The sequence below is a fragment of the Chelonoidis abingdonii genome, chromosome 3 (assembly GCF_003597395.2).
Source record: "Chelonoidis abingdonii isolate Lonesome George chromosome 3, CheloAbing_2.0, whole genome shotgun sequence".
Taxonomy (NCBI): domain Eukaryota; kingdom Metazoa; phylum Chordata; order Testudines; family Testudinidae; genus Chelonoidis; species Chelonoidis abingdonii.
Window position 1 is genome coordinate 215,074,028 of NC_133771.1, and position 23,678 is coordinate 215,097,705.

Consider the following 23,678-nt stretch of genomic DNA (forward strand, 5'->3'; position numbering starts at 1 on the left):
CTCCCAACACCCCACATCCCTCTTCAAACGGCAGCGAATGAGTGAGATCAACACTGCATCTGACTTTGTTCTCCCCTCCCTCCATGGTGCCGTCATCTACTGCCCATGGGAACGTTCCAACCACCTTTCTTTCTGGCCTGGACTCCTAGCGTCTCCTCTTTTGCGCGCCACAATCCCACCCTTCTGGCCTCTAGCCACCCACCTCCCTGACCACAGCCTAGGAGCAGCTCTCCCACCCACCAAAATGGGCACCAGCCTAATCTGCTCCCCTCGGGTCCTTCCCTCACTGAGGCTCCTGTGCCTGGCCAGAATCTCAGCTCCAACACAGCCTGCTGCACCCTCTACTTGTCCCGCTACCCAGCGGCCTCTGACGTCCCCCAGCACTGCCAGGACTTCTCCGCTCTCCACCCTCTCCAGTGACAGTCACTGACTCTCCACACTCACCCAGCTCAAAGATCCCCAGCACTGCCCTAGCCCCACCATCCACTTCCTCAACTCCTACTGCTGCACAGTGGAGGGCCTCTAGCACATGTCCCAGCCCCAGGAGGACTTGCTCCGCTGCAAATGGCCTCTCCTATGGCTGTGCACCATGCTCACCAACCAGCCACCTTCAGCTCCCTCTTATCCCCCTCCTCCTGGGATCCTCCTAACTTCTGCGGGAAGAAAACTCGCAAGATCCAAGTGGAACTCCATCCCTCTGCCGCCCAGTCCTCACGTCCCTTCCCCCTCTGCTTCTCACCACCACCCCCTCTCATGGCCCCAATCACTGAACCCTGAGAGCTCATCTTCTCTCTTCCTGTAGCCCCTCTACCCCGCCCCTGTGACCCTATCGCACCCTGATCCCCCTCACCTCCGGCTCATTCCCCTCCCAGGACAACCATGCTTTAGTCTCTCCCACCTTAAAAAAAAAAAAAACAAAAAAACAAAAAACAACAACCCTTGACCTCCTTTACCTCAACCACTATCTCCCTCAGGGCATCAGCACAAACTGAATTTACTAACAGATTAAAGTAAGTGATCTCTCAACTCGAGGATGATCTCTATCGTGGAATTATATATGGGTCCTGAGATGACTCAAGAGTCTGATCCTGGACCCACAAATATACCTGCAGTAGGTACAGATATTTTGTGGCAGGCCAGTTGCCTGCTGGGAGAAAGTTCTCTCTTTTTCCTTCCTTCTCTCTCTTTTCAGCTTCAAGGGCCAGGCACTTCTCCTCAAAGCAGGCTACTGCCTGATGGAGGAAATGGCACCACTGGGATCGATTAGTGGCTTGTTCTTTCCAGCTTGTGACATCCACATCAGTTTTCATAAGTTCCACTTTCAGTGCGTCTTTGTAGCATTTCCTCTGACCACCACGGGATCTCTGGCCATGGATGAGCTGAGAGTAGAGGGCTTGTTTTGGCAGGCAAGAGTCTGGCATCTTGCACACAATGTCCGGCTCAGCGAAGTCAGTGGATGAGGATCATTGCTTCAATGCTGGTGACATTGGCTTCAGTGAAGATGCTGGCGTTGGAGCAGCTATCTTCCCACTTGACACGAAGGATCTTCCGGAGGCATCATTGGTGGTACCTCTCCAAGCTCTTGAGGTGCTGTCGACAGGTCATCCAGATTTCGCATCCATAGCGAAGTGTAGGAACAACAATTGTCTTCTAGACCTGGATCTTGGTGTCCTGCTGTAGGTCACGGTCCATGAAAACGCGATGGAGCAATTTCCCGAAGGAAGCACTTGCGCGCTGGATCCTGTGCTGGATCTCACTGTCAATTTTTGAGTTTTGAGAAAGTTGGCTACCGAGGTAGAAAAAGTGCTCAACTGTCTCCAAAGTTTGACCCTCGATGGTGATTTGTGGTGGGTCATGTGAAAGGCCTAAGGCAAGTTGATGGAGCACTTTAGTCTTCCCAATAGTGAGTGCGAGTCCTAGGCTTTGGTAAGCTTGTGCAAGAAAATCCAGTGTGGACTGAAGGTCATTCTCAGTGTGCGTGAGGATGACACAGACATCAGTAATGGATGCCCTGAAGACTTTAGACTTTGAGAGGAGACATCGAAGATTAAAGACCCTCCCATCCATTCTGTATTGAATGTCAGCTCCATTGGGGAGGTGGTCTTTAACGAGGACCAAAATGATTGTTAAATAGACAGAGAACAGGGTTGGGACAATAATGTAACCTTGTTAAACCACAGTTTTTATGACAAAAGGTTCCATCTCAAAGCCATTTCAGAGAACCGTGGCAGTTATCTGATCATGGAGAAGCCTTACGACCTTAATAAATTTTGGAGAGCAGCTAAATCTGGCCAGTACCTTCCATAAGGATTTGTGATTGACAGAGTCAAAGGCCTTTGTCAAATCGATGAAAGCCATGTACAGGTTCCGACTTTGCACTCGAAACTTTTCCTGGCTTTGGTGGGCAACACAGATCATGTCGGTTGTCCCACAAGATGGTCTAAAACCACACTGAGATTCCAGCAATATTTCCTCAACAAGGCGAAGTAATGGGTTTAAGAGAATACAGGCAAAAATCTTCCCTGCCATAGATAGCAAGGCAATGCCTCGATAGTTTCCACACTCCGACTTATCTCCTTCCTTAAAGATTGTAACAATGTTAGCACTTCTCAAGTCTTCTGGAATCTTCTCATTATACCAGATATGAAGAAAAAGTTTGTGGAGCTTCCCTACCAATTCTTCACCTCCAAACTTGTAGACTTCAGGCCCTGCTGCCTTGTTGTTCCTAGTTTGCATAATGGCTCGCGTTACTTCTTCTGGAGGGTGGGAGGATGGATCAGCAAGAGATTCTCTTTCATGTCGTTGAAGTATAGATTCAATAGTGGCATCACAGAAAGTTGACTCATGGTTCAGGACTAACTCAAAATGCTTCTTCCATCTGGCTTTGATGGCTTCACTCTTCTTAAAATACGTTGACCCGTCTTAGCCTCAGAGTGGTGTGGGTGGAGCATGGACCATAAATGGCTCTTATTGCCTGAAAAAAACTCATGTCATGTTTATCAGAATAAAGCTCAATCTCCTTGGCCTTTTCTCGCCATCACTTATTTCTGATGACACAGATTTTCCTTAGGACTTCAGCCTTGAGTTGCTTGAATGACTCTCTCTTCTGCTGGTGTGATATGCTGCTTTGCTACATGCAATGAGCTTGTTTCTTCTCATCAAGCAAGCCCTGAATCTCAGCATCGTTCTCATCAACCAATCTTGGTGATGGTGGGTGACATATCCAATGGACTCAGCACATGCTGAGAGAATGGCAGTTTTGAATCCCACAAATTTTCATCATCATCATCAGCTGTAGGCATAGCGGCAAACTTCTCTTGGAGATGCTGCTTAAGTTTCTCCTGAGTCAGGTGGGCTCTGTCTGCAGCTCTGACCTTGCACCAAGCACATGCTGCTCTGCGCACGCATAGTGTGAAGGGAGCCTCCCAGACCGGACTCTCACTTGCAGCCAGCTCTCCTAAACGAACGGGAAGCGTGAGGATGAAAAACCTGTTCACTCCCGGCCAGGGGAGCACAGCCTGTTTGTGGATCAAAGGAAGCCAACTACAGAGAGTCCAAGCCAAACACCAGGTTCTGGGGCTCTCAGGGGAAGGGAGGATGGGAAGCAATGCCACCTGCAGCGTTTCACCCTCCTCCCTTACTCTGTGCCAGTCCCATGTTCCTCCGTTCCTCAGGCACTCACCTGCACGGGGGGCATGCCATTATTGCTCTGGCGAAACTCGCCCTCATCCCCAGCGCTGATCTCCTCGTAGTCCTCCAGCATGCGCACCATCATCCCCGGCTTGAGGGTCTCCTGCACGTACTCCACGTAGCTGCTGCGTCTGGCAAAGTCAGACAAAGTCAGGAACCCAGGGCCCTGCTTTTTGCACGGCGAGGGCTTTGGTGTAACCAGAGGCACCTGGACGGAGGTGCAGGGGGGAGCCTTGGGCTGGAAGATGGAGCGGACGACCCGCGGCTGCCCCTCCTGCAGGGACAGCAGCTCCATCCTCTGGCTGCGGTCCCAGCCCATCACCCGCACCAGCTCGGAGATGAGATTGGCCATGGCCATGCTGAACTCGAACTCCCGCTGCATGCGGCTCCTCTCCCCGACGTGAGCGCAGGGCACGGCTCAGTCCTGATGCTCCCCGCCCAGCTCCGCGCTGCTGTTGAGCTTGTCCACGAGAGAGGTGACGCACAGATAGCGCTTCACCAGCGAGAACAGCAGCTTCCCAGGGATCTGCAACAGACACGGTGTCAGAGCCACGGTACGAGAGCTTCCCACCCATCCCCCTGCCTGCCCACCCACCTGTCCTGGAGCATCACTACCCACCCCAACAGGCCTCCGCCACCTTGCCCACCCCTCCTCTTCCCCATCCCTAACAGGCCTCTGGGCCAACCCTCCCCACAACCTCCCCCTGTCCTGCCCACCCTGAGCCAACCCTCCCCCATCCTCCCCACCCTGAACCAACCCTCCTCTCCCTCATCCCTAACAGGTCTCTGAGCCAACCCTCCCCCAACCTACCCACTCTGAGCCATCCCTCCCCTCCCCAATAGGCCTCTGAGCTCTCTCTCCTGTCACCACACAGGTCTCCACGCCCCCTGCCCAGTGAAACCCCCTGCTCCTGTGCCCCTCCCCCAAGCTAGCCAGGCCTGCGGGTACCTGGGGCAGGTGGATCCCCTCGAAGGACATGCAGTGCTCTTCGGAGGACGTGGTCTCTGCAAACAGCTCCAGGAGGGTGTAGCGACTGTCGAAGTCCATGTGCTGCTCAATGCCGTCCTGCTGACTCAGGGACAGGAGAACGTAGGCCCGACTCCCTGCAGCAGCGACACACACCAGCTGAGTGCTTTCCCTCCCAGCTGCCCCTCAGGAGTATCTCAATCTTCCCAGCACCTGCGCCCTGTCCTCTCTCCATTTCTCCCAGCTGCCCCTCAGGCGTGTCTCTGCCCCCAGAAAGGGGAATCAGCCACACAAAGCCTAACACACCCCCTGACCACCTATCCCCCTTGGACAACTTAAACCTGTTCCCCCCTCCACCAAACCCTTCCAACCACCACCCAGGCACTAAACAACCAACCAAAACGTAGGGCGATCACAACACGGGAGAGGTCCCAAGGCCTGCAGTACCCCAGGCTTTTCCCACAGCAAGAGGCCAAGTCCCTGTCTGAGGAGAAGAGTCAATGAGAGCCACGGAGTTTACTGCCCCCCGCCGCCCGAAGTGAAACAAAAAGCAATCAATGAAAGCTAGATTGCAGCCATGAGCTGGGAGCACCTGCCCACACCTGGCAGTGACCCTGCAAAGTAAAATAAAAAGCTTGTACTTTTGTTTTGCTGCTTTCTGACGGCAAAAGAAGCCCGACCCTGCCATTCCTCTCTCCCAAAACAGTCTGTCCCCCTCAGGTTTGGCATTAGGGAGCCGAGCCCTGTCAGTTGTGGGACTGACTGAAGAATGAGTGAAATGGGGACTTGGGAGTGAAAACTGCACCAGTCGACAGGAAAACAGCATCACTATTAAAGCTCCCTGAAAACATCTCACTTGAATGACGAGGAGCACTGCAAACCCCCTGCCTGCTAGATTCAGTGCCCATGCCTCTCAGACATCCAGCAGGTCCTCCAGCAAACGTACACGCCTTGTATCGTAAGGAAAAATAAAACAAACCACAGAAAACCCCTGGTTTTGGAAAAAGCCCTTTCAGGCCCCTTCTGTCATCAGAGACAACCTGAAAGGCACAAGCGCAGGTTTTTAAAACCCTTTGCAGGTTGCCTTGCAGGTGTTGTTGGGATTTGATCACCCTGTATTGATGGGCTCATAACTTTCTGACCAGTGTCCTTTGGGACTGCCACGTGCCACGCTTGGCACTTCCCGAGGGTGTGTGTAAAGTCTGCGCACAGCCCCGGCAGCTGGCGAAGACGGGCTCAGAACATGAAGAATGTTTTTGCTCATTAATAACCCAAGACAGCAAAGGCAGATTACAGATGTGCCCCCTCTTTGTGGGGTCGCCCCTTGGGTGTGGTAGAAAAGTCAGGCTGTTTTAAGCTATCCAAATATCATCATGGCAGATGTAAGGATTTGAGATGGTCTGATGCAGCACCAGCATTGCTCCCTGCCTGCCCCAGCTGGGGTCTCCGCTGCCTCTGGACAGCCCAGAACAGAAGGGGGAATCTCAGTTCAAGCACACTGCAAAATCCCCCCCAAATGGCTAATTAAAGACCCACACTTGTTTCCACTGATATCAGTGGGATCTGAGGGGTCTGGCTACATCTTACACTGACAGAGTTTGTTACTGAATAAACTCTCACTGAACTGAGCTGAAGGACCCCCGTGTGCTTTTCCCTGACTCCATCACTCACTACCCTGGGCCTCTCCACACCAGGCCCATTCCCTGACATGCAGTTGCAAGCCCCGGAACAACCTCATCAAGGCTGCGTCCACTCAGTTCTGTCCCAGCTAGGAGCACAACCACTCCCTGCTGCTAACTGGGCAGCTGTCAGATGGCCTCCCAGACACGGAAGCGAGACACATACCTGTATATCAAGAGGGCAAGGGTTAGTGGGAGTGGTGGTGGTAACACGCACATTCTGGACAGCTGCTCTACAGAATTTGCAGAGCTCTGCACCAATATTTTTTTAGTCACAGCCAAACAGCTCTCACCCCCACCACACCCAGCCCTGCGCAGTGCCACATCTTTTACACACAGCCAGCCTGTTAGACTGGAAACTCACTGGGCAGGGAACTCTTCCTGTTTCATTGTCTTTAGAGCATCGGGCACAGCTCTGATGGCGTTTCACAGATATACTGACCGGCACCGATACGGAGTAGGTGGAAGATTGCTCCCCACTATGTTCATTTGCCTTCAGGGACCCCTGGAAGGCGGGGACTGGGATGAAGCAAAAGTGGGAAACCTTGGCTAGTTCTGAAGCATCCCCTTGAAACACCCGCTAGTACAGTGTCCCTTTGCCAGGCAGGAAGGCAGCAAGAAAATCTGAGCCTGGTCCCCAGGCCTGAACTGCTCTCTGCAAGGGCTATAACTTGGCATTATGCACAGGATCAGTGGGTGCTGGAGGAAGCATTAGGCACAGTGTGCAAGCAGTATCCTCCTCTGCCACGTTACCGTGCCAGGCACCTACCTCTCTTCTGTGCCTATACACTGGTGTCCAGATACCACGTCAATGGGTACCCTGCCCGTCCTGTGCCAACACCACCTACTACTAGTCCCAGGGCAGGAGAAATGACTCCATCTGGGAAAGGAGCCCGCTCTCTTTTTGGGGGGCTTGGGTGCTAGCAGCAGGCATTTCTCCTTCTCTGCAGGTGCCCTCGGAGAGCTACTGCCCTGAGATTTGAGAGGTCACAGCCGACCTGATGTAGGAGCCCCTTTCCCATTCACAGAGCCACAGCTGGCACCAGATTACAGCATTAGGAGCCACAGACCTCACTGAGAATTTCACTGCAGCCACCAATGAGCCATTAGGAAAACTTTACAGTGGATTTCACTTCGGCTTATCCACGATCATACTCCACCAGGCTAAGTTTGTATGGATGAGGCCAGTGCTCCAAAATGTTTGCTTGGAGACTCTGATCCCTGACCCTCTGGAAAGAGACTGTCTAGTTCTGGGACCTGGATGTACTGCAGCTTGTCTCGGGTAACCCATCAGAGCTGGTCTATTTAAACTCCTGCCTATGCGTTGTGGGGAAACACTTGTCTTGTGGCTTAGGAGGTTCCCCCTGCTCAGTCTAATTCCAGAGCATTCGGCTCAAAGCCCTCACATGGCAATAGCCTCTCCTGGGTCTCCTGCTCAGAACCAGGCTGCCCTCCCCTCTTGGGAGGATCGCTCAGAACCAGGCTGCCCTCCCCTCTTGGGAGGATCGCTCAGAACTAGGGGAAGAGGCTTGTTTTACTGCTGTGCAGCTTCTTAGGCTCTTATCACCCCCCAGCCCTGCGTGACAGGGGCTGAGTCTCTCTCCACCTGCCTGTTCAGCACTATTACTGTACCCTGGCCAGATCAAACTGCACAGGACCAGACACTGCCCTCCCACCAGAGCTAGCTGTCAACCCCACTTGCCTGAAGGGGTCACAGAGGAAAAGGAAAGAGACAAAGACAGCGACAGGCTGGCTGTGGCTACAAGAACGGGTCCACTTGCCAGGGCTGAGTTCTCGAGGGGGTGGAGATGGGTGAGATAGTATCTTTGATGGGACCAGTTTATTAGCTGTTCTCACGCCCAGAGACAGACCAAATGTGCCACAAAAATTAAAGTCTATGGAAAGAACGGAAAGAAAGATGGGAAAGAGAGGCTAGGAACTCGGTAGGGTGGGAACTCCCCTGCTGTTTGGTGTTTTGTTAGGAACACCAGAGCTCTGCAGACATAGCTGGGGCTGGGCATGAAGGAAGCTTTGCTGCCTGGTTACCGAGGACAGGTCTGCATTTAAAACGCTGCATCAGCATGGCTGCACCAATCCTGCTGCACCCGTGTAGGTTTAAGTGAAGACTCTCTTACACCGACAGGAGAGAGCGCTCCAGTCAGTGCAATCCACCTCCCTGAGAGGCGGTAGCTGCCCCACTGACATAACGCTGTCTACACGGGAGTTAGGTTGGTAGAAAGTCGCTCAGGGGGTGGACATAGGTCTGTAGTGTAGACCTGGCCTTAGTCACTGCCAGCAAGAAGTGTCCTTGGGGAATGGGAGGCAGAATGAGCCAAAAAATCCTTCCAAAGAAGAGGGGCAGACAGGGAAACCACCAGGCTCTTCCAAGGAGCACACAGAAAATCCACATTCCTGAGCCACGCGCTAACAAGAGGCTCGAAAATGTTTTTAGCATCAAGTTTTATCTTATAAAATAGGACACAACGGCAAGCAGGAAATGAAGATTTTGTGTAAGCTCCCAAACTCCACTGGGATTCTCCAAGGAGTACCAGGTAACACAGCGACATAGGCTTCAGAGTCCAGAATGCTGCTCCAGACTGCCTGGGGCAGCACCGTAGATGGGCCTGGGCCTGGCTCTTCAGTACCCACAGCAGACAAAAGACTGGAACTAAACCCAGGTCTCCCACAGCAGTGCAGTCCCCGTGTCTTGTCCTCAGCATCTCACTCTGCTCTCACCTTGCCTCATTCCTCCCAGGAAATTCTGCTGTTTGCTGGCCTTGGAAGCGTCTGGAGATCAATTACGGGATTTCTCCCTCCCTAGGAGGCACCTTGAAACACATTCAGGCCTCTGAGTTCTACACTCTGCTGGGCAACCTTGAGATGTGAGAGTCAGGCCCTCACCACCCAGTCAGATTCTCAGAGTACTGAGCCCACATACTAGAAACAGTACCCAGCCTCAACTCCTCCCCAGCCAGCCAGAAGAGAACTGGGTCCCCGAGAAGATCCTGCTGCCTGAGGGAACCCAGCTCCAATCTGTTCCCCTTCCCAGAGAGCTCCAGGATCCCCCCAGTACACCATGCTCAGCAGATGGGCCTGGCCCAGCCTTTCTCTGAGGCTCCTGGCCAGGAGATCTCACCTGCGTCGTGTGAAGCCAGGGCCCTCAGCATCTTGCCAGCACTGCGGCGGATTTGCTTCTCTTCATTACACAGCATCTTCATCAGCAGGTCCAGGGCCCCGGTCTCCTTGAAGACGCCCGTCAGCGAGCCAATGCTGGCATAGGCGCTCAGCACGTGGATGGTGTTGAGGATGCAGGACTCTGGGCCCATGGGCCCGGCCATCTGCCGGCTAGCCCGTTGCACTAGGTTCCTGACATCAGCCTTCATCTCCAGCAGCGAGGCCTCATCCAGAGTGACATCCGGAGGGAACGTGCTGGGCGCCTTCTCCTCCTTCACCCGCTGCCCCTCGGGCTTCCTCTTGCCCAGCAGCGTCGGGCAGTTGGCATAAACCTCCTCTGCCGACATCCACATCAGAATGTTCTCCGCTTTGTTCTCCGCCGAACAGGCATTGGTGCTGCTCCCTGGGCCCTCCTCCAAGCTGAGGATGCTCCAGCGAATCAGGTACTCGGTGTGGCCATCGTGGCCCCGGCGCTGCCGGATCAGCTCCTCGGGGTGGGCCTGCAGCTTGGGCCCCAGATGTACGAGCAGGTTTCCATTCCTCCTCTCGCCCACCATGACGGGGAATGTCTGCGCAGAGAGAAAGAGGCAGGAGCAAGTTATGATCCACCTAGGAACCCCGGTCGAGAGCTCTCCAGGGAGAGAGCTCTCCAGGGAAGAACCTCTGGGACCCAGCTGGTAGGAGAGGGGACTAGAGATGGAGAGCTCTGCATGTTCTGCCCCCAGCCCTGCCACCGACCTGTTGTGTCACCTTAAGCAAGTCACCACCTCTGTTCTCCCTCCCACACTTGATCTGTCTTGTGTGCTTGGACTGTAAGTTCTTTAGGGCAGAGACAGCCACCCACTGTGTTTGTACAGCAAATAGCTCAATATCCGCCATCATTCCCCAAGGGGAAAAGTCATTAACAGAATCTCCTAGGTTCAATACACATACAGTAAATAAATCTCAATGAATATATCAATTCACACTGACCCAGTCATTCCCTAAACTACATGCAAACTGTCTGAGTTTTCCTGGTACTGAATGGGAAGGTTCACCAGAGCCAGACTAAGGAACTATCATCTCACATGGAGGCAAGTACCATGGACATGATACCTTGGAACATGCGAACCAAGAAACTAAATTTGCTTTTCTGTTGCCATTTCTGCATTTCAAGCTCCTCTCTGGCTTGCAGCCTTATTTATGGCTGGGGGCCAATAATCAGCCTGTCAGCAGGAAACTTATCAATGTGAACAAAGGTCCTAATGACACATGCTGTGCGTAGCACTGTTCTCAACGATCCTGCAGACTAGACCAATCTCTGTACTATTCATGATGCTGGGTTACATTCATTTACACGAGCTTTTGTGGGTGAATACCACTTTGTCGGATGCATGTCACATTCACTCACGAAAGCTCATGCTCCAGTACATCTGTTAATCTGTAAGGTGCCACAGGACTCTTTGCTGCTTTTACAGATCCAGACTAACACAGCTACCTCTCCGATACTTGACAACCATTTACACAGCAAGAGAGACTAATTGAGTCCATGTGGCAGATAGTGGGGAGGAATAAATAGATGCTGCCTGAATCATTTACCCACATGGCCAAGGGAGCTGGTAACAAGTAGAAACATTGTGCAACTTAAGCTGGATCTGGATCAGTTCTCTGAGTCACTGTCTACAAGCAGACATCACACAAGGAATGGATCATCCTTCCTACAATTAGAGGGAGGTCTCTGCATGGAAAGGAGGGCTATACTGAGATGCAGAGGGAGGGCACATCCAGATCTAAATCCTGTAGCACGGTCCCTGGATTCCAAAGCACAGCAGAGCTGGGATTCTGTGGGTGCTTCCTCTGAATTAAACAGTGGATGACAATATGTATTCTATACACATACTGTGGTAACAGCCATGAGCGCCAGCCCTGGGCCAAGATCCCTTTGTGCCACATACTGTATAAATGCAGAAAAAAAGAAGGTGCTAGCCCCAAACAGCTAATATAGAATAGAAACTGAAACGAAACAGGGAAAGAAATAACATGCAACAGCTGCCCTGTCATTTACTCTGATCTTACATTGCACTCACTTCACTGTCCTCACATTTTCAGTGTTCATAATGTGCCACCGAGTTTTGTGCTGGCAATGGATCACAAAAGTTGCCAGGTGAAGCTGGAGGTTTGGGCAGCTGGGTAGGAAACAGCTGGGGTTTTAGGCACCTCCAGAGGCATTTTAGGATTGTGTGGTCGGTTCAATAGCTGAGGGGTTTTACCAAAGTTCTCAGCAGCGAAATAGTCAATACCCTGGGGTTTCAGAGTAGTGTCACAGTGCGATGAATGCTGCCTCCGGCCTCAAACCACTGCACCGGTTACACGCCGTTCACACGGGCTTCGACTGCAACGAACGCTCAGATCGCGGCTCCGAGACCCGGCGCGGACTCCGCAGCTGCGGGACAGCAACCCCCCCGCCGCTGCCCCCTGCGGGGCCGCTGGACTCTCCGACCCCGCGCGCCCGCCGCCAATCCGCCCCCCGCGGGACCTCGGCTTCCTTCCTCGCTTCCCAACCTGCACGCTAGCGCAGCGCGCCCCGCGCCACGGCCCTCGGGAGACACCCTCCGGGCCTCCCGGCCCTGCAGCGTCCCGCGGCTGTCAGGAGATTCCTTGGCTGGGCCTGGGCGGCTGACCCCGCCCCGGGCGTCCGGCCCGGCGCATGGCGGGGGGGCTGTCGGGCTCCCTCCCTGACGCCGCCGCCCCGGGCAGCCCGCGGGGCCACCCCCGCCGACGCTGCACGGGCGCCGGAGGGCCAGGCACCTTCTCCAGTCGCAGCGGCCCGCGCTTCCCCTCGCAACTCGGCCGCCAATTGTCCGTCGTTCCGGTACTGGGCGGCGCTGCGGATTCGCGCGGCGCGAGGCCTCTCGGCTTCCGAGTGTCGGCGGTAGGCGAGGTGCGACGCCGGCCTCAGCCATGAGCGCAGCGGAGAGATGATGCGGCCGCGTTGCGTAGCCGGGGCCCGTCTGCGTGTCAGTGGAGGGGGGGAGGGGCAGCTGGCTTGGTCCCGGTCTGCCCTGGGGGCGGGTGCTGCGTGCCAGCCCCGCACGAGGAACAGGTGCGCCGAACCCCAGTCGCTCCGGCGCAGCCCGCTCCTCGTGGCTTTTCTCCCCCATCGTCCCCCCCACTTCCTCCCGCGCGCCCCCGAGCATTCTCCCGCGGGTTCAGCCCCCCTCCTCCTCCCACACAGGAGCTTCGTGCCACCAGCTCCTCCCCCCGCAAGCACACGGGCCGCCGCATTGCCCGGGTACAGTCCATGCCCCCGATCGCCTCCTCCCCTACCGGGTTTGCCCCCGAGTCCTCCTCAGTCGCACGCCCCCGACACATTTTCCGGGTGAGCCCCCCCGATCGGTGCCCCCACGGCCCTCCCCAGGCCGTCCCCGCGCGAGCCCCGGAGCATTTCCCCGCAGCCCCCGTCGTCCCCCACGGCCCCCCCCAGTCTCCCCGCAAAGCCAAGCCCGACCATTTCCGGTGCAGGCCCCCCGTCGGTTTCTCGTCCCCCCACGGCCCCCAGTCCTCCCCGCCCAGCCCCGACCTACTTTCCGGTGCAGCCGCCCCCGTCGTGGCCCCCCCGGACGCACCCGCCGAGAATCCTCCCACTGCGCAGTCCCCTGAGCGATTCGGTGCAGCCCCCTGTCCCCCCATGTTCTCCCCGCGCATGCCCCGCCCGAAGCATTTTGCGGTGATGCAGCCCGCCTGTCGCTCCCCGCACAGCCCCGGATGCTCTCCCCTCAAGTCGGTCCCCGCGCAGCCCCCCCAGGCATTTCCCGCACAGCCGTAGTCATTTTCGGTGCAGCCTCTCGCCTCCTCCCCCCCAGTGCCTCCGCGCCCGCAGCCCGCGAGCATTATCTGGCGCAGCCCCCCATTCTTCCCCACGCGCGCCCCCAGGCATTCCCACAGCAGCCCCTGTCTCCCTGTGCAGCTCGCCAGCATTATCCAGCGCAGCCCCCAGTCCTCCCTGTTGCAGGCCCCCCCCCCCAGCATTTCCCACACAACCCCCACCCCCTTACCATTGTCATTCATTTTTGTAGCAGGGGAGCTGGAACAATTTGTACAGGGGGTGCTGAGAGCCATTGAACCAAACTGTAAACCCTGGATGTGATGGAAACCACTTCAAGCCAAGGGGTGTAGCAGCTCCCCTCCTCCCCCTGCCTTTGTAGCATTTCAGAGAATCTGGGTCAGCTGGAAAGCTTGTCTCTCTCCCCAGCAGAAGTTGGTCTAATAAAATAGAGTCCCTCCTGCGCCACCCCTTTCTAATAGCGCGGGACCACCCTGTCTACAACAGCACTGCCTGCAAAGAATCCCTTATCAGTGCTCTGCACAGCGGGAGGCGTGCACACCACCACATAGCAAGTCGCACAGACCTAGCTGCGGTTCTGAATTGGCCTGTCTGGTTTTGGCAACTGCATTTCACACCTTTACCTTGTTTACTTTTAATCTGTTATTTTTAGCACTTTGTCATTGACCCATTTTAACATTGTGCAGCTGGATGGCATTGTGCTGTTTCATGTATAGTTCAATAGTCTGTAATCATTGAAAATATTAATAGTTGCTGGGAATTTCAAGAGCCACATTGAGACCTGGGACCCCCACGCACCCACGCTGCATACATGTCTTCCGCTGTCACCCCTACTGTAACATTTCCTGCTTGTATTGCAATAGCGCAACTTAGCTTGTAATGGTCAATGGTTGCTCTTTGTTATGAAAAAAGAAAAAGTTTATTCTGTGGGCTCACATGAGTTAAAAGATTGAATGTAACGAGGTGTTTTGAAATCCCACTAGATGCCTAAATTAATACCTTTAAAAAAAACTGACCTTAAGGGCACAAAGTTGTACTGTCATGTTTACTAAATACAGATACGCAACCCCAAGATAGACTGACAAGGACAAGCATTCAAAATCATTAGTTATTCACCCAAAAGTCAATACATTACAAAAATTGCGTTTTTTAATTTGCTCTGTTAGTTTCTGAGCCTTTAGGGTATACTAGCTTCAGCCCTTCCAAAGAATCCTCTACCTAAAATGCTTGTACAGTCCTGTAATACTCAATTTGATCTTTCAGTATCATGTGATTCCCCCCCCCCTCGACCCCCTTTTGTAATTGAAAATGTATGAAAAAATCCTTATCTCTGTAAGTCATCCCCCATCCTGCAAACACTGAAGTATACAGGTCTCGCTCTCCCAGGCCTGGCTGAGCTGAGCTGAGCTCCCCGGGGTCCCTGATTCAAGGCAGTGTAACACAACAGTAAATAGGGGACAGGTGGAAAGTTGTTGGACAACAGTTTCTGAAGCTTCAGGCTGTTCCATGGGCACTTGGGAGACCTTGCTCTTCAGAGAGGCTATTGACGAGATCTGACACAGGTTAATGGCCTAGTCTCCACTTCCTATCCTCTACCTGGGCCCTCGCCTGTCCAGCTCTGTCCCATTTCCCCCTTAACCTTGCTCGTCTCTCCACCTACCCCACTGTCTCCCTCCACTCTCTGACCTCGCAGAGGACTGGCCATTGCCTTCCTCCTCTCTGTTTACACTTGGAGCCAGCCAATGCGGTCCCCACCGGAACTGCTCTCCCTGAAATCTCCAGAGACATGTCCAAATCTCAGAGCTTGCACTTTGTCATCCTCCTCATGGACTTCTGCACTACCCTTGATTGCTCTGATTCTTTTTACCCCTTGATTTTCATACCCTCTTTCCTGGTTTTCATCGTCCCTCTGTGACCAGTCCTTGCGTGTCTTGTAGGGGTTCCTCAGGGCTCTAAATAGCATCGATCCCATCTAGCTACCCAGTGAGACGCCTTGCATTCCTCACCGTAGTGTGCAAGCACAGCCAAATAGCAACCTTTCCCTAATGAACAAAATAATCCTACACCCCACATTAGAAACAGACCTAAAACTAGCGCATGTACATAATATAAACAACTTCCACAGAGGAGCTCTGAGCCACAGTCTTTACATGGAAGTAGCAATTGTTAGCACTGTGACTGTTAGCATGCTGAGAAAGTGTGCAGTGACTGTACCACAAGCTGTGCTCAGGGATTCATTTCAGTTCTCCACCCAGAGAGCGGCAGGGTGCCGTGGTAGCGACGGCTATATTCGTTACCTTACGCTTTTCCCTTACAATTCTACTGACTGTTTTTTGAGACCTCTACTTCCTCCATTATATGCAGCAGGACTCCATAGTTCAGCAAGAGGGACACACTGGAGTCAGGGAAATGCCTTTTGCTGGCCCCATGTAAATCTGTTCAGATCTGGCAATTAGGAGCAGCTGGAAATTGTCATTTCTCATCTGCAATTTGCTGACTGCAGCTTGCTGTCAAAACCCCTGAACATTCAATGAGTACTGCACAAGCATCACCCCACTCGGCTCTTCCAGCCAGGACACGGATAAATGGCTCCTCAGCCGCTTAGCTGCCTGTGGGGTTCAGGGAAGGTGCAGCAGATGGGGGACTATGATTTCACAGCTGTCTTCTGACTGCATTGATTGTTATTGATTCATGAACTTTCCTACTAAGTGATCTTGGCCTAGCGTAAACCTGGGGTCACATCTGTGGCTCACAAACGACAGACTCCTGTGGCACCTTATAGACTAACAAGATGTATTGGAGCATGAGTTTTCGTGGGAGTCTATCGCTTTTTTACAGATCCGGACTAACATGGCTACCCCTCTGGTACGTGACATCTGTGGCTCGTATCCTGGCCACGCTGGGAACAGAACCCGGGTGTTTAATATGGAAGACAACCACTTAGCTGTGGCAGCTTCTTTCTGAGAGCCAGTGTGGTTCCCGATTCAGCTATGCTGTCTTTAAAACAAGGCTACTCCTGTTTCAGTGTACGACACAGGCTGTGGCTGGGCCACAGAGAACAAGAGCCTACACCTGCCGGCACCTACAACTAATCTTTCAACTCACGGAGGCAGGGTCTGTGCAGCCATACTGAAGGGTTTGGGTTTAATCAGGATCTTGGTGGGGTGAAGGCATTAGAGTTTCTTTTAAAAAACCCTTGGAAATTATATACAAAAAACTCCTCTGTTCAGAGAATGTAGAGAAAAGGCCAGCACTCAACAGTCAGGAAATGCCAAATTTACAACTCTGCCCTGTAGTTACCTCATGGCAGGAAAAAAACCTAATGTCTCCCTAAAAATCAGTTTAGTCTAAGCCAGGGGTAGGCAACCTATGGCACGTGTGCCGAAGGCAGTACGTGAGCTGATTTTCAGTGGCACTCACGCTGCCTGGGTCCTGACCACTGGTCCTGGGGGCTCTGCATTGAAGCTTCTTAAACATTTTAAAAACCTTATTTATTTTACATACAACAATAGTTTAGTTATATATTATAAACCTATAAAGATACCTTCTAAAAACATTAAAATGTATGACTGGCACGTGAAACCTTAAATGAGAGTGAATAAATGAAGACTCGGCACAGCACTTCTGAAAGGCTGCCGACCCCTGTTCTAAGCTGTCACCTCCATCACTAAAAAGCTTAGTCATAATGGCACAGTTATGGAAGGGCCTGACTTGGGGGCAGAGTCAAGGTTGTTTGGGTTCCTTCATGGTGCTTTCCCAGAGCATTACAAGGTTGGATTTCTTTCAACTGCAGCCTGATCTCTGATTTTCCTGGGTGCATGGCACTTGGGTTAGTAAGAATTACAAGCCCCCGGTAAGGTGTTTTGTTTTTTTAAGTCTTAAGTTATTAATACTCCCAGCCTTCACTCCATTTCAAGGAGGTTGTGGGTCTTGGAACTTCCTTGCTTTGTTAATTATTAAAAATTCCACACACAACCCCTACCCAAGACATGCTCCCAAGGGACATAGAGCAGATCTTCAAATCATTGGCAATCAGCCCTAAACCTCCTTTTTCTCAAGTGTTCACTTGTCAGGTCAGGTCCAGCAGAGCCTGTGGGAGAGGCTGGCGTTGAATTTGCGGGTGGCTGATTGGCTGTGTTAGCAAAACAGCCTTTGCCATCTGGCCTGGGCACCCAGTTTGTTTCTTTAACTTATAACCAAGCCATTTCTGCTCGTGTGAAATCACTTACAATTAGGCATGACATATACCATGCATGTCTCAGCCCCTCTGAAATTGTTCTCCTTTAAGCACCTGGTTCCTAGAAGCAGACTCACGACCATCCGATCTGTGCACAAATGATACATTTATTGAAAGAGTATTTTTTTAATACAAAAGAAAGCTCTGTACATAGTACTGTGATTACTTCCACATCCTTCCAGAAAACACAGCCCTGGAAACTTTAAAACAACAAAAAAAAAAACCCACAACCACCACACACACGGACGCACGCGCACACACACACACACAACCAAGCACACGCTCACACACACAAACCCCAAAACAATCAATAAAAGGAACTAAAAAGGTCACCACACAATAAATGCCATTTCATCCCTGATATACAAGTGTTCTGACAAGTCCGCACTTTAAATAAAATACAACATTAGCGTTTAACCTGCATTTCCTTTGGAGGGTAGGGGGAGCTGCACGGGGGCTTTAGTCAACTCATTCCAGCTCTGGCCAGGGGGTCAGTTTTGCACCGTCAGCCCAAGAAAAGCAGGGGGGAAAAGGCCAGACAACAGCTCCAGATCCCCTCCCTGCCCTGGGCTGACTCCTAGTTAGCAACACGAGGGGGAAATTGCTGCCCAGAAAAGTGGCTCTGTTCCACAGAGAGACCTGGGCATATCAGCCTGAGCCATGGCTGGGCTCTAACCCCTCCCGCCCCCGGCTGTATGCAGCCCCGCAACGGGTCAGCTGCTGCTGGGAGCCAGGAGCTGCGCAGCCAGGGGGGAGTGGAGAGCCTGGCTTGGAGGACACTCCGGAGAGTGCCCCAGTGCGGAGAAGAGGAATGACTGATCCTAGCACCTCCACACTCCCAAGGGGACCTGCCCAGCTCACCAGCAAACAGCACAAGCAGCGGGGGGGGGGGGGGGGCATGTCTGCATGTGTTACTGGAAGGGGTGTGAGAGGCAGAGACCGGCCCTGGGGGGACAGGAGAGCCAGCAGCCTGAAACTCCGGCATCTCGCCCGGGCCGGGCGCTGGCCTCCTGCCCAGCTCAGGGAGAATTAAGGCTTTGCAGGGACATTGGAAACTTCTCCCCAAGCCGTCTCAAAACCCACTGCTGGAGGCACTTGTTTCCCAGACTGACAACAGCTTTAGGGAGTGGGGCGCCGGGGCAGACACCCCATTAGGCCCTGTCCCCATCTCAGCTCTGAGGGCGCTGTTCCAATTGCAGCCGTGCGGCAACGCGTATCCCAGTTGAGCCCTCAAGGGGCCTGCCTGGGGTCAGGCACCTTGTGCCAGCCTCTCCCCCATTCTCACCACATAGCAAGAGGGAGCAGAGGACGGACTTCCTGCCCCACCCTCCCTGCACCCATCCCAGCAGGAGCCAGCCCGGCAGCCCCTCCCTGCCCTCTGGGGGCCAGTGGCTGGACTGTAGGTCGCCACGCAGGCCACCCAGACTGGTCCAAGGGACGCAGGCACCCTCAGAACCAGCAGAGCTGGCCCCAGTTCAATTCCTAGCACCTGTGGGCACGTCGGGGAGGGCAGCTTAAACGCTAATGCTGGAGGAACCATGTCCAAGGTTACAATACAAATTCAAAAGCAAGGCCCCTTCCTGTCCCTACCCCCCGCCCCCCACCGTGGTACAAACCCCATGAAAACTGTACAGGAGCCGGACTTGAATTCCTTTGAGAATTACATAAATACTGAGTTTAACACTTAGAAAAATAAAGTCTTTTTTTTTTTCAAGGCTTCTCATCTTTAATTTAAAAAAGTTACAGTAGCTGCTTCGTTCCCTAAGGAGTCAGCAGCCTCCTCTCTCCCCACAGAGCCGCTCACTGCAACCTACGTTCTCCTATCCCCAGGACAGGACGCTCCTTCCGAGCGGAGCCATCCCCCCTCCTGCTGCGTCCACACGACCAAAACGCCTCCCTCTGGGGTGCCCCACCTGCCCTCCCAGATGCCTGAAGGAATCCGCACCGCCCCCTTTCGCCTCCTGGGCCAGGCTGTGCGGCAGCTCCGGGGCCCTTGAACGTTTCAGTTGGTTCCTCCATCTCGCATTGAAATGGTGCTTTGGAAAGCACTAACCATGGCAGGAACTGTGCCCGGTTGCAGACAGCGCCCCCGGCAGGAGCGAGGCAGCACTGCGATGCACAGAGAGCAATCCTGCCCCCACATACCTGGGTCTTCCCAGCCCTGGCACCCGAACGAGAGCACATGGTGGCCCCTGGAGCATCCCACGGAGATGATTTATGTCCATGGGCTGTAGGGCTCTCTGAGAAGGTCAGGGTCCCACAACCAGGTTACCTTGCTCCCAGGCAGCTCGCTAGTGTCCAGGGGGTACAAAAGCAACTGCCTTGGCCAGGCAGAACAAGAGACATTTAACATGGGAAATGCAAACCACACTTTACTTCCAGCTCGGCTCCCATGCAGCGCCCCTCCGGTCCTGCTCCTCATGGACAGTGCTGGGACAGCATCACAGCCCTTCAGGGACACCCGCCAGGCCAAGGGGGCATTGCATGGGCCAGTGGGGCTGTAGGGACTGTGCCAGGAGCTCGCTTTCCTGCGTCCCAGCAATGCCAGGGCTACAGACGAGGGAGCATCTTGCCCACGGTGCTGCACTACCGCTGCTGGGGGGCTGCTTTCTGCCATGCAGGCCGAGCCACCGGGCCTGGCACCTGTGCTGCCACCTGGGCAGGACCAGGTCCTGTCCAGCCCACCCTGCCAGCAGGAGAGCAGCCCGGGAGGATGCTGATGCCCCAGCGTCCCTCCTGGCAGGGGAGCAGACTCAGCCTGGGAGCCCCCTGGAGCAGCTTGCTGTCTGCAGGAGGGCGCCTGCTGCTGGGCTATGCTGAAGGCACACTGCCTGGACCTGCCCCACCCCTCCCTGGCACATGGGCAGAGGGGAATGAGACCTGGACCTGGGAAGAGACTTCTTCGGTGGGGGCTGCTCCCGTCGAGTCGCTGAGCCCGTGCCCTGCTCGGTGCAAATACTCCTGGCCAACAGCAGCTGGAGACGCCCAGTCCGATGGCAAGGAGCCGGGGCGGACACCAGGCTGTTTACTGACACGGCGGGGGAGCCCTGCCCTCGAGGGCTGAGTTTCTTTGGCTGGAGTGAGAAAAGCACAGGAAACGCAGCGTCCCAGCGCAGCTCAGCCCCGGCTCAGCTCCATCCCGCGCCCCGTGTGTGCGTGCGTGCGTGTGTGTGTGTGAAGGAAACGTGAAAAGGCAACAATAAATAAGTGACGCAGTCCGTACGAGAGGAAATCGCCGCCGATCCCGGCGCTGGCAAGGCCAGAGATGGCACCCGGCTGGCAGCAGCTGCCGCAGTTCCTGGGCCGGGGCACCACAGGGCCTCTCAGTCACTCTTGGCGCCATGGGACGTGTCCAAGTTCACCACCTGCAGCTCGGTCAAGTTGCTGCTGCTGCTGGACTGCTGGCCAATGACAGCCATCTGGAAAGAGAAGCATCATGGGGCCACCCCAGGGTGCAGCCAGGGCCCTGCGGTACAGGCCTACCCGGATAGCCAGCCTGCCAGCTCCACCCATTGCTCGGGGGGCCAATGCCAGGCCTCCCCATCCACAGAGCAATGCTTCAGGGCTGGGAGGAGAACCTGGCCCAAGGGTGCGCTGTTAACAGCAGGGAGAAGGCGCAGCTCCCCCACCCGTGCTGCCAAGCAGCCAGGCTCGGGTCCTGTTTCATCTGTGGACCAGATCCTACGTTGCTGCTGCCATCTCCCCTATGGGCTGGGGGTGCTGCGGAGCAGAGGCCGACTGCATTCAGGGCAGTCCCATGGGCCCAGTGCCTTCTCTCATGCCCTCCCTCCAGCTGGGACATCCTCTGTTACCAGCGACCACTGGGGATCCCTGCGAGCAGAGGGAGGGACACACATCCGCAGGGCTGGTGTGAGGGAGAGATGGGTGGGAGGCGTGGGCGAGGTACCCACCGAACTGCTCTGTGCCTACCTGGTGAAGCTGGACGGCTGAGACCGGAATCTGAACAGTGCCCGATGGGGCCGTCAGGAACACCTGGGGGACAGCACCTGCCACACAGAGTCAGCACTTAGATCCTCCGCCCCAGGATGCCGTGGCAGGCCAGGCCCCAGAGAACACCAGCCATCAAGCCTTTGGGAGGCTGTTCGGCCATGCACACTGGCTGCGTCACCCCGCTCCGCACCAGACCAAGCAGCCACAATGCGCAGGCTGGCTCACCATTGCCAAGGCATCACAAAGGAGTCAGTGTCCATCCCAAGTCGCCTGTGCACCTCCAAACTCTCTTCCCCTCCTGTTTCTCACCTCCTCCCATGTACACCCCCAAATCCTCCATCCCTTCCTGTTCCATGTCACCTGCGCACCCTCCCCAAATTCCCTTCCCACTCCAAAATGCGCTCCCCAAATCCCCCTTCCTTCTGTCCCCACCCACACCCCCAAAATGCCCCTCCTATCCCATTGTGCGCATCCCCCAAGTCTCCCTGCCCCCCATGTACTCCCCAAATCCTGCTCCTGCCCCCACATTCCCACCCACACCTCCCGTCCCTGGCGAGCAGGTCTGGGGCAATGGGTCAGTTTTGACAATGTCTCTTAGGGCTGAGGGTCAGTTTTTGCTGGCGCTCTGCTTGCCTGAACGCTCCTCCTGCAGCAGAGGCGGAGGTAAAAAATCTTCACCCAGCCCCACTCAACAGCTGTTCTCTTTCAAAATGGCTGCTCTCTCCCACCCTTCTGAATGGCCCTGGGGTCACAGAGGGCTCTTGGCACATCCAGCCCCCTCTGCTGGGTAAGAGGGCGACCCTCCTGCTACCAGCAGGCAGACAGAATCATCCGGAGACGGATGGGGGTGGGGGCCGGCCATGGGGGAGGGGGCTGGATGCACTGGGGGACGGGACATGCACAAGGGCAGCTGAGCGCAGCACGGGAAGCAGCCTTCTTACCCTGATCCTGGACCTGTCCGTGGGAGACCTGCATTGCCGAGGACGCCTGGGAGAAGGCATTGAGGACGGTCAAACCCCCGTCCGCCAGGCCTGAGGTGGGCGCATACATCACGGCGTGAGGGCTGGGGTACATCATGTGACCTCCCACTGTGGTTGGCACAGACGAAGTCATGATCGTCGCTGGCAGCGTCACTGGCAGGAAACAGAATAAGCGCTAGTCAGAAGCACGGGAGGGGCGCCCCAGGGACAGCATGACCTGCAGCCCCCCCTGCACTGTCCCCACAGGGCCCCTCCCCCACACTGCACCCATCGTGCCCCTCCGGGCAGACTGTCACCCAGGGAACTCATGTTCAGCTGATTACCCACCACGACCCCCACATCCTTTCCAGAGTCACAGCTTCCCAGGATAGAGGCCCCTATCCTGTAAGCATGGCCTGCATTCTTCAATCCCGGAGATACGCGTTTACGATTAGCCATATTAAAACACAGTGTGCTTGCACCCAGCTTACCAAGCAATCCAGATCACTGAGTCAGTGACCTTCCTCTTCGTTATTTACCTCTCCCCCAAGTTTTGCGTTATCTGCAGACTATCAGGGATGATTTTGTTTTCCTCCAGGTCATAGAATAAATGTTAAATAGCCTAGGGCCAAGAACCAATCCCTAGGGGACGCACTGGAAAGAGACCCGCTTGCTGAGTCCCCGTTTACAGTTATTTTTGTGACCTATCAGTTAGCCAGTTTTTAATCCATGTCACATGGGCCATGTTCATTTTATATCATTCTAGTTTTTTTTAAATCAAAATGCCAAGTGATACCAAGTCTACATATATGATGACAACATGGCTACCTTTAGCAAACAAACTTGAAATCTCAAAAAAAAAAAAAAAAAAAAAAAAAGTTATCTGGTTAGACAGACAGGATCTACTTTCCATAACCCATGCTGATCTGCATTAATTACATTGCCCTCCTTTAGTTCTTGATTAAAAAAGTCCCATATCAGAGGCTCCATTATAGGGTGACCAGTCAGCAAATGTGAAAAATTGGGGTGGGGGGGTGGGGTAATAGAAGCCTATAAAAGAAAAAGACCCAAAAATCAGGACTGTCCCTATAAAATCAGGACATCTGGTCACCCTACTCCATTATCTTGCTTGGGATTGATGTCAGGCTGGTAGCCCTATTATCTGGGTCATCCCATTCACCTTTTTAAAAACTGGCAC

General features: G+C 54.3%; 2 protein-coding genes across 3 annotated transcripts in view; both read right to left on the reverse strand.

Annotated features, from left to right (window-relative positions):
• LOC116831086 (cullin-9-like) overlaps positions 1-13,703 on the reverse strand; it is a 52,063-nt gene extending 38,360 nt beyond the window's left edge. Inside the window, 4 exon segments of the mRNA XM_075064586.1 lie at positions 3,683-4,216; positions 4,640-4,794; positions 9,473-10,079; positions 13,545-13,703. Of these exon segments, the coding sequence (XP_074920687.1) occupies positions 3,683-4,216; positions 4,640-4,794; positions 9,473-10,079; positions 13,545-13,553 (1,305 nt within the window). The 5' untranslated portion in view covers positions 13,554-13,703.
• Positions 13,704-17,657: 3,954 nt separating this feature from the next.
• SRF (serum response factor) overlaps positions 17,658-23,678 on the reverse strand; it is a 36,040-nt gene continuing 30,019 nt past the window's right edge. For both annotated transcript variants that reach the window (XM_075064517.1, XM_032780726.2), the window contains 3 exons: positions 22,463-22,654; positions 21,501-21,577; positions 17,658-20,989 (listed from right to left, as the gene is read on the reverse strand). In XM_075064517.1, the coding sequence (XP_074920618.1) occupies positions 20,894-20,989; positions 21,501-21,577; positions 22,463-22,654 (365 nt within the window). In that variant the 3' untranslated portion in view covers positions 17,658-20,893. The remainder of the gene's footprint in view (positions 20,990-21,500; positions 21,578-22,462; positions 22,655-23,678) is intronic.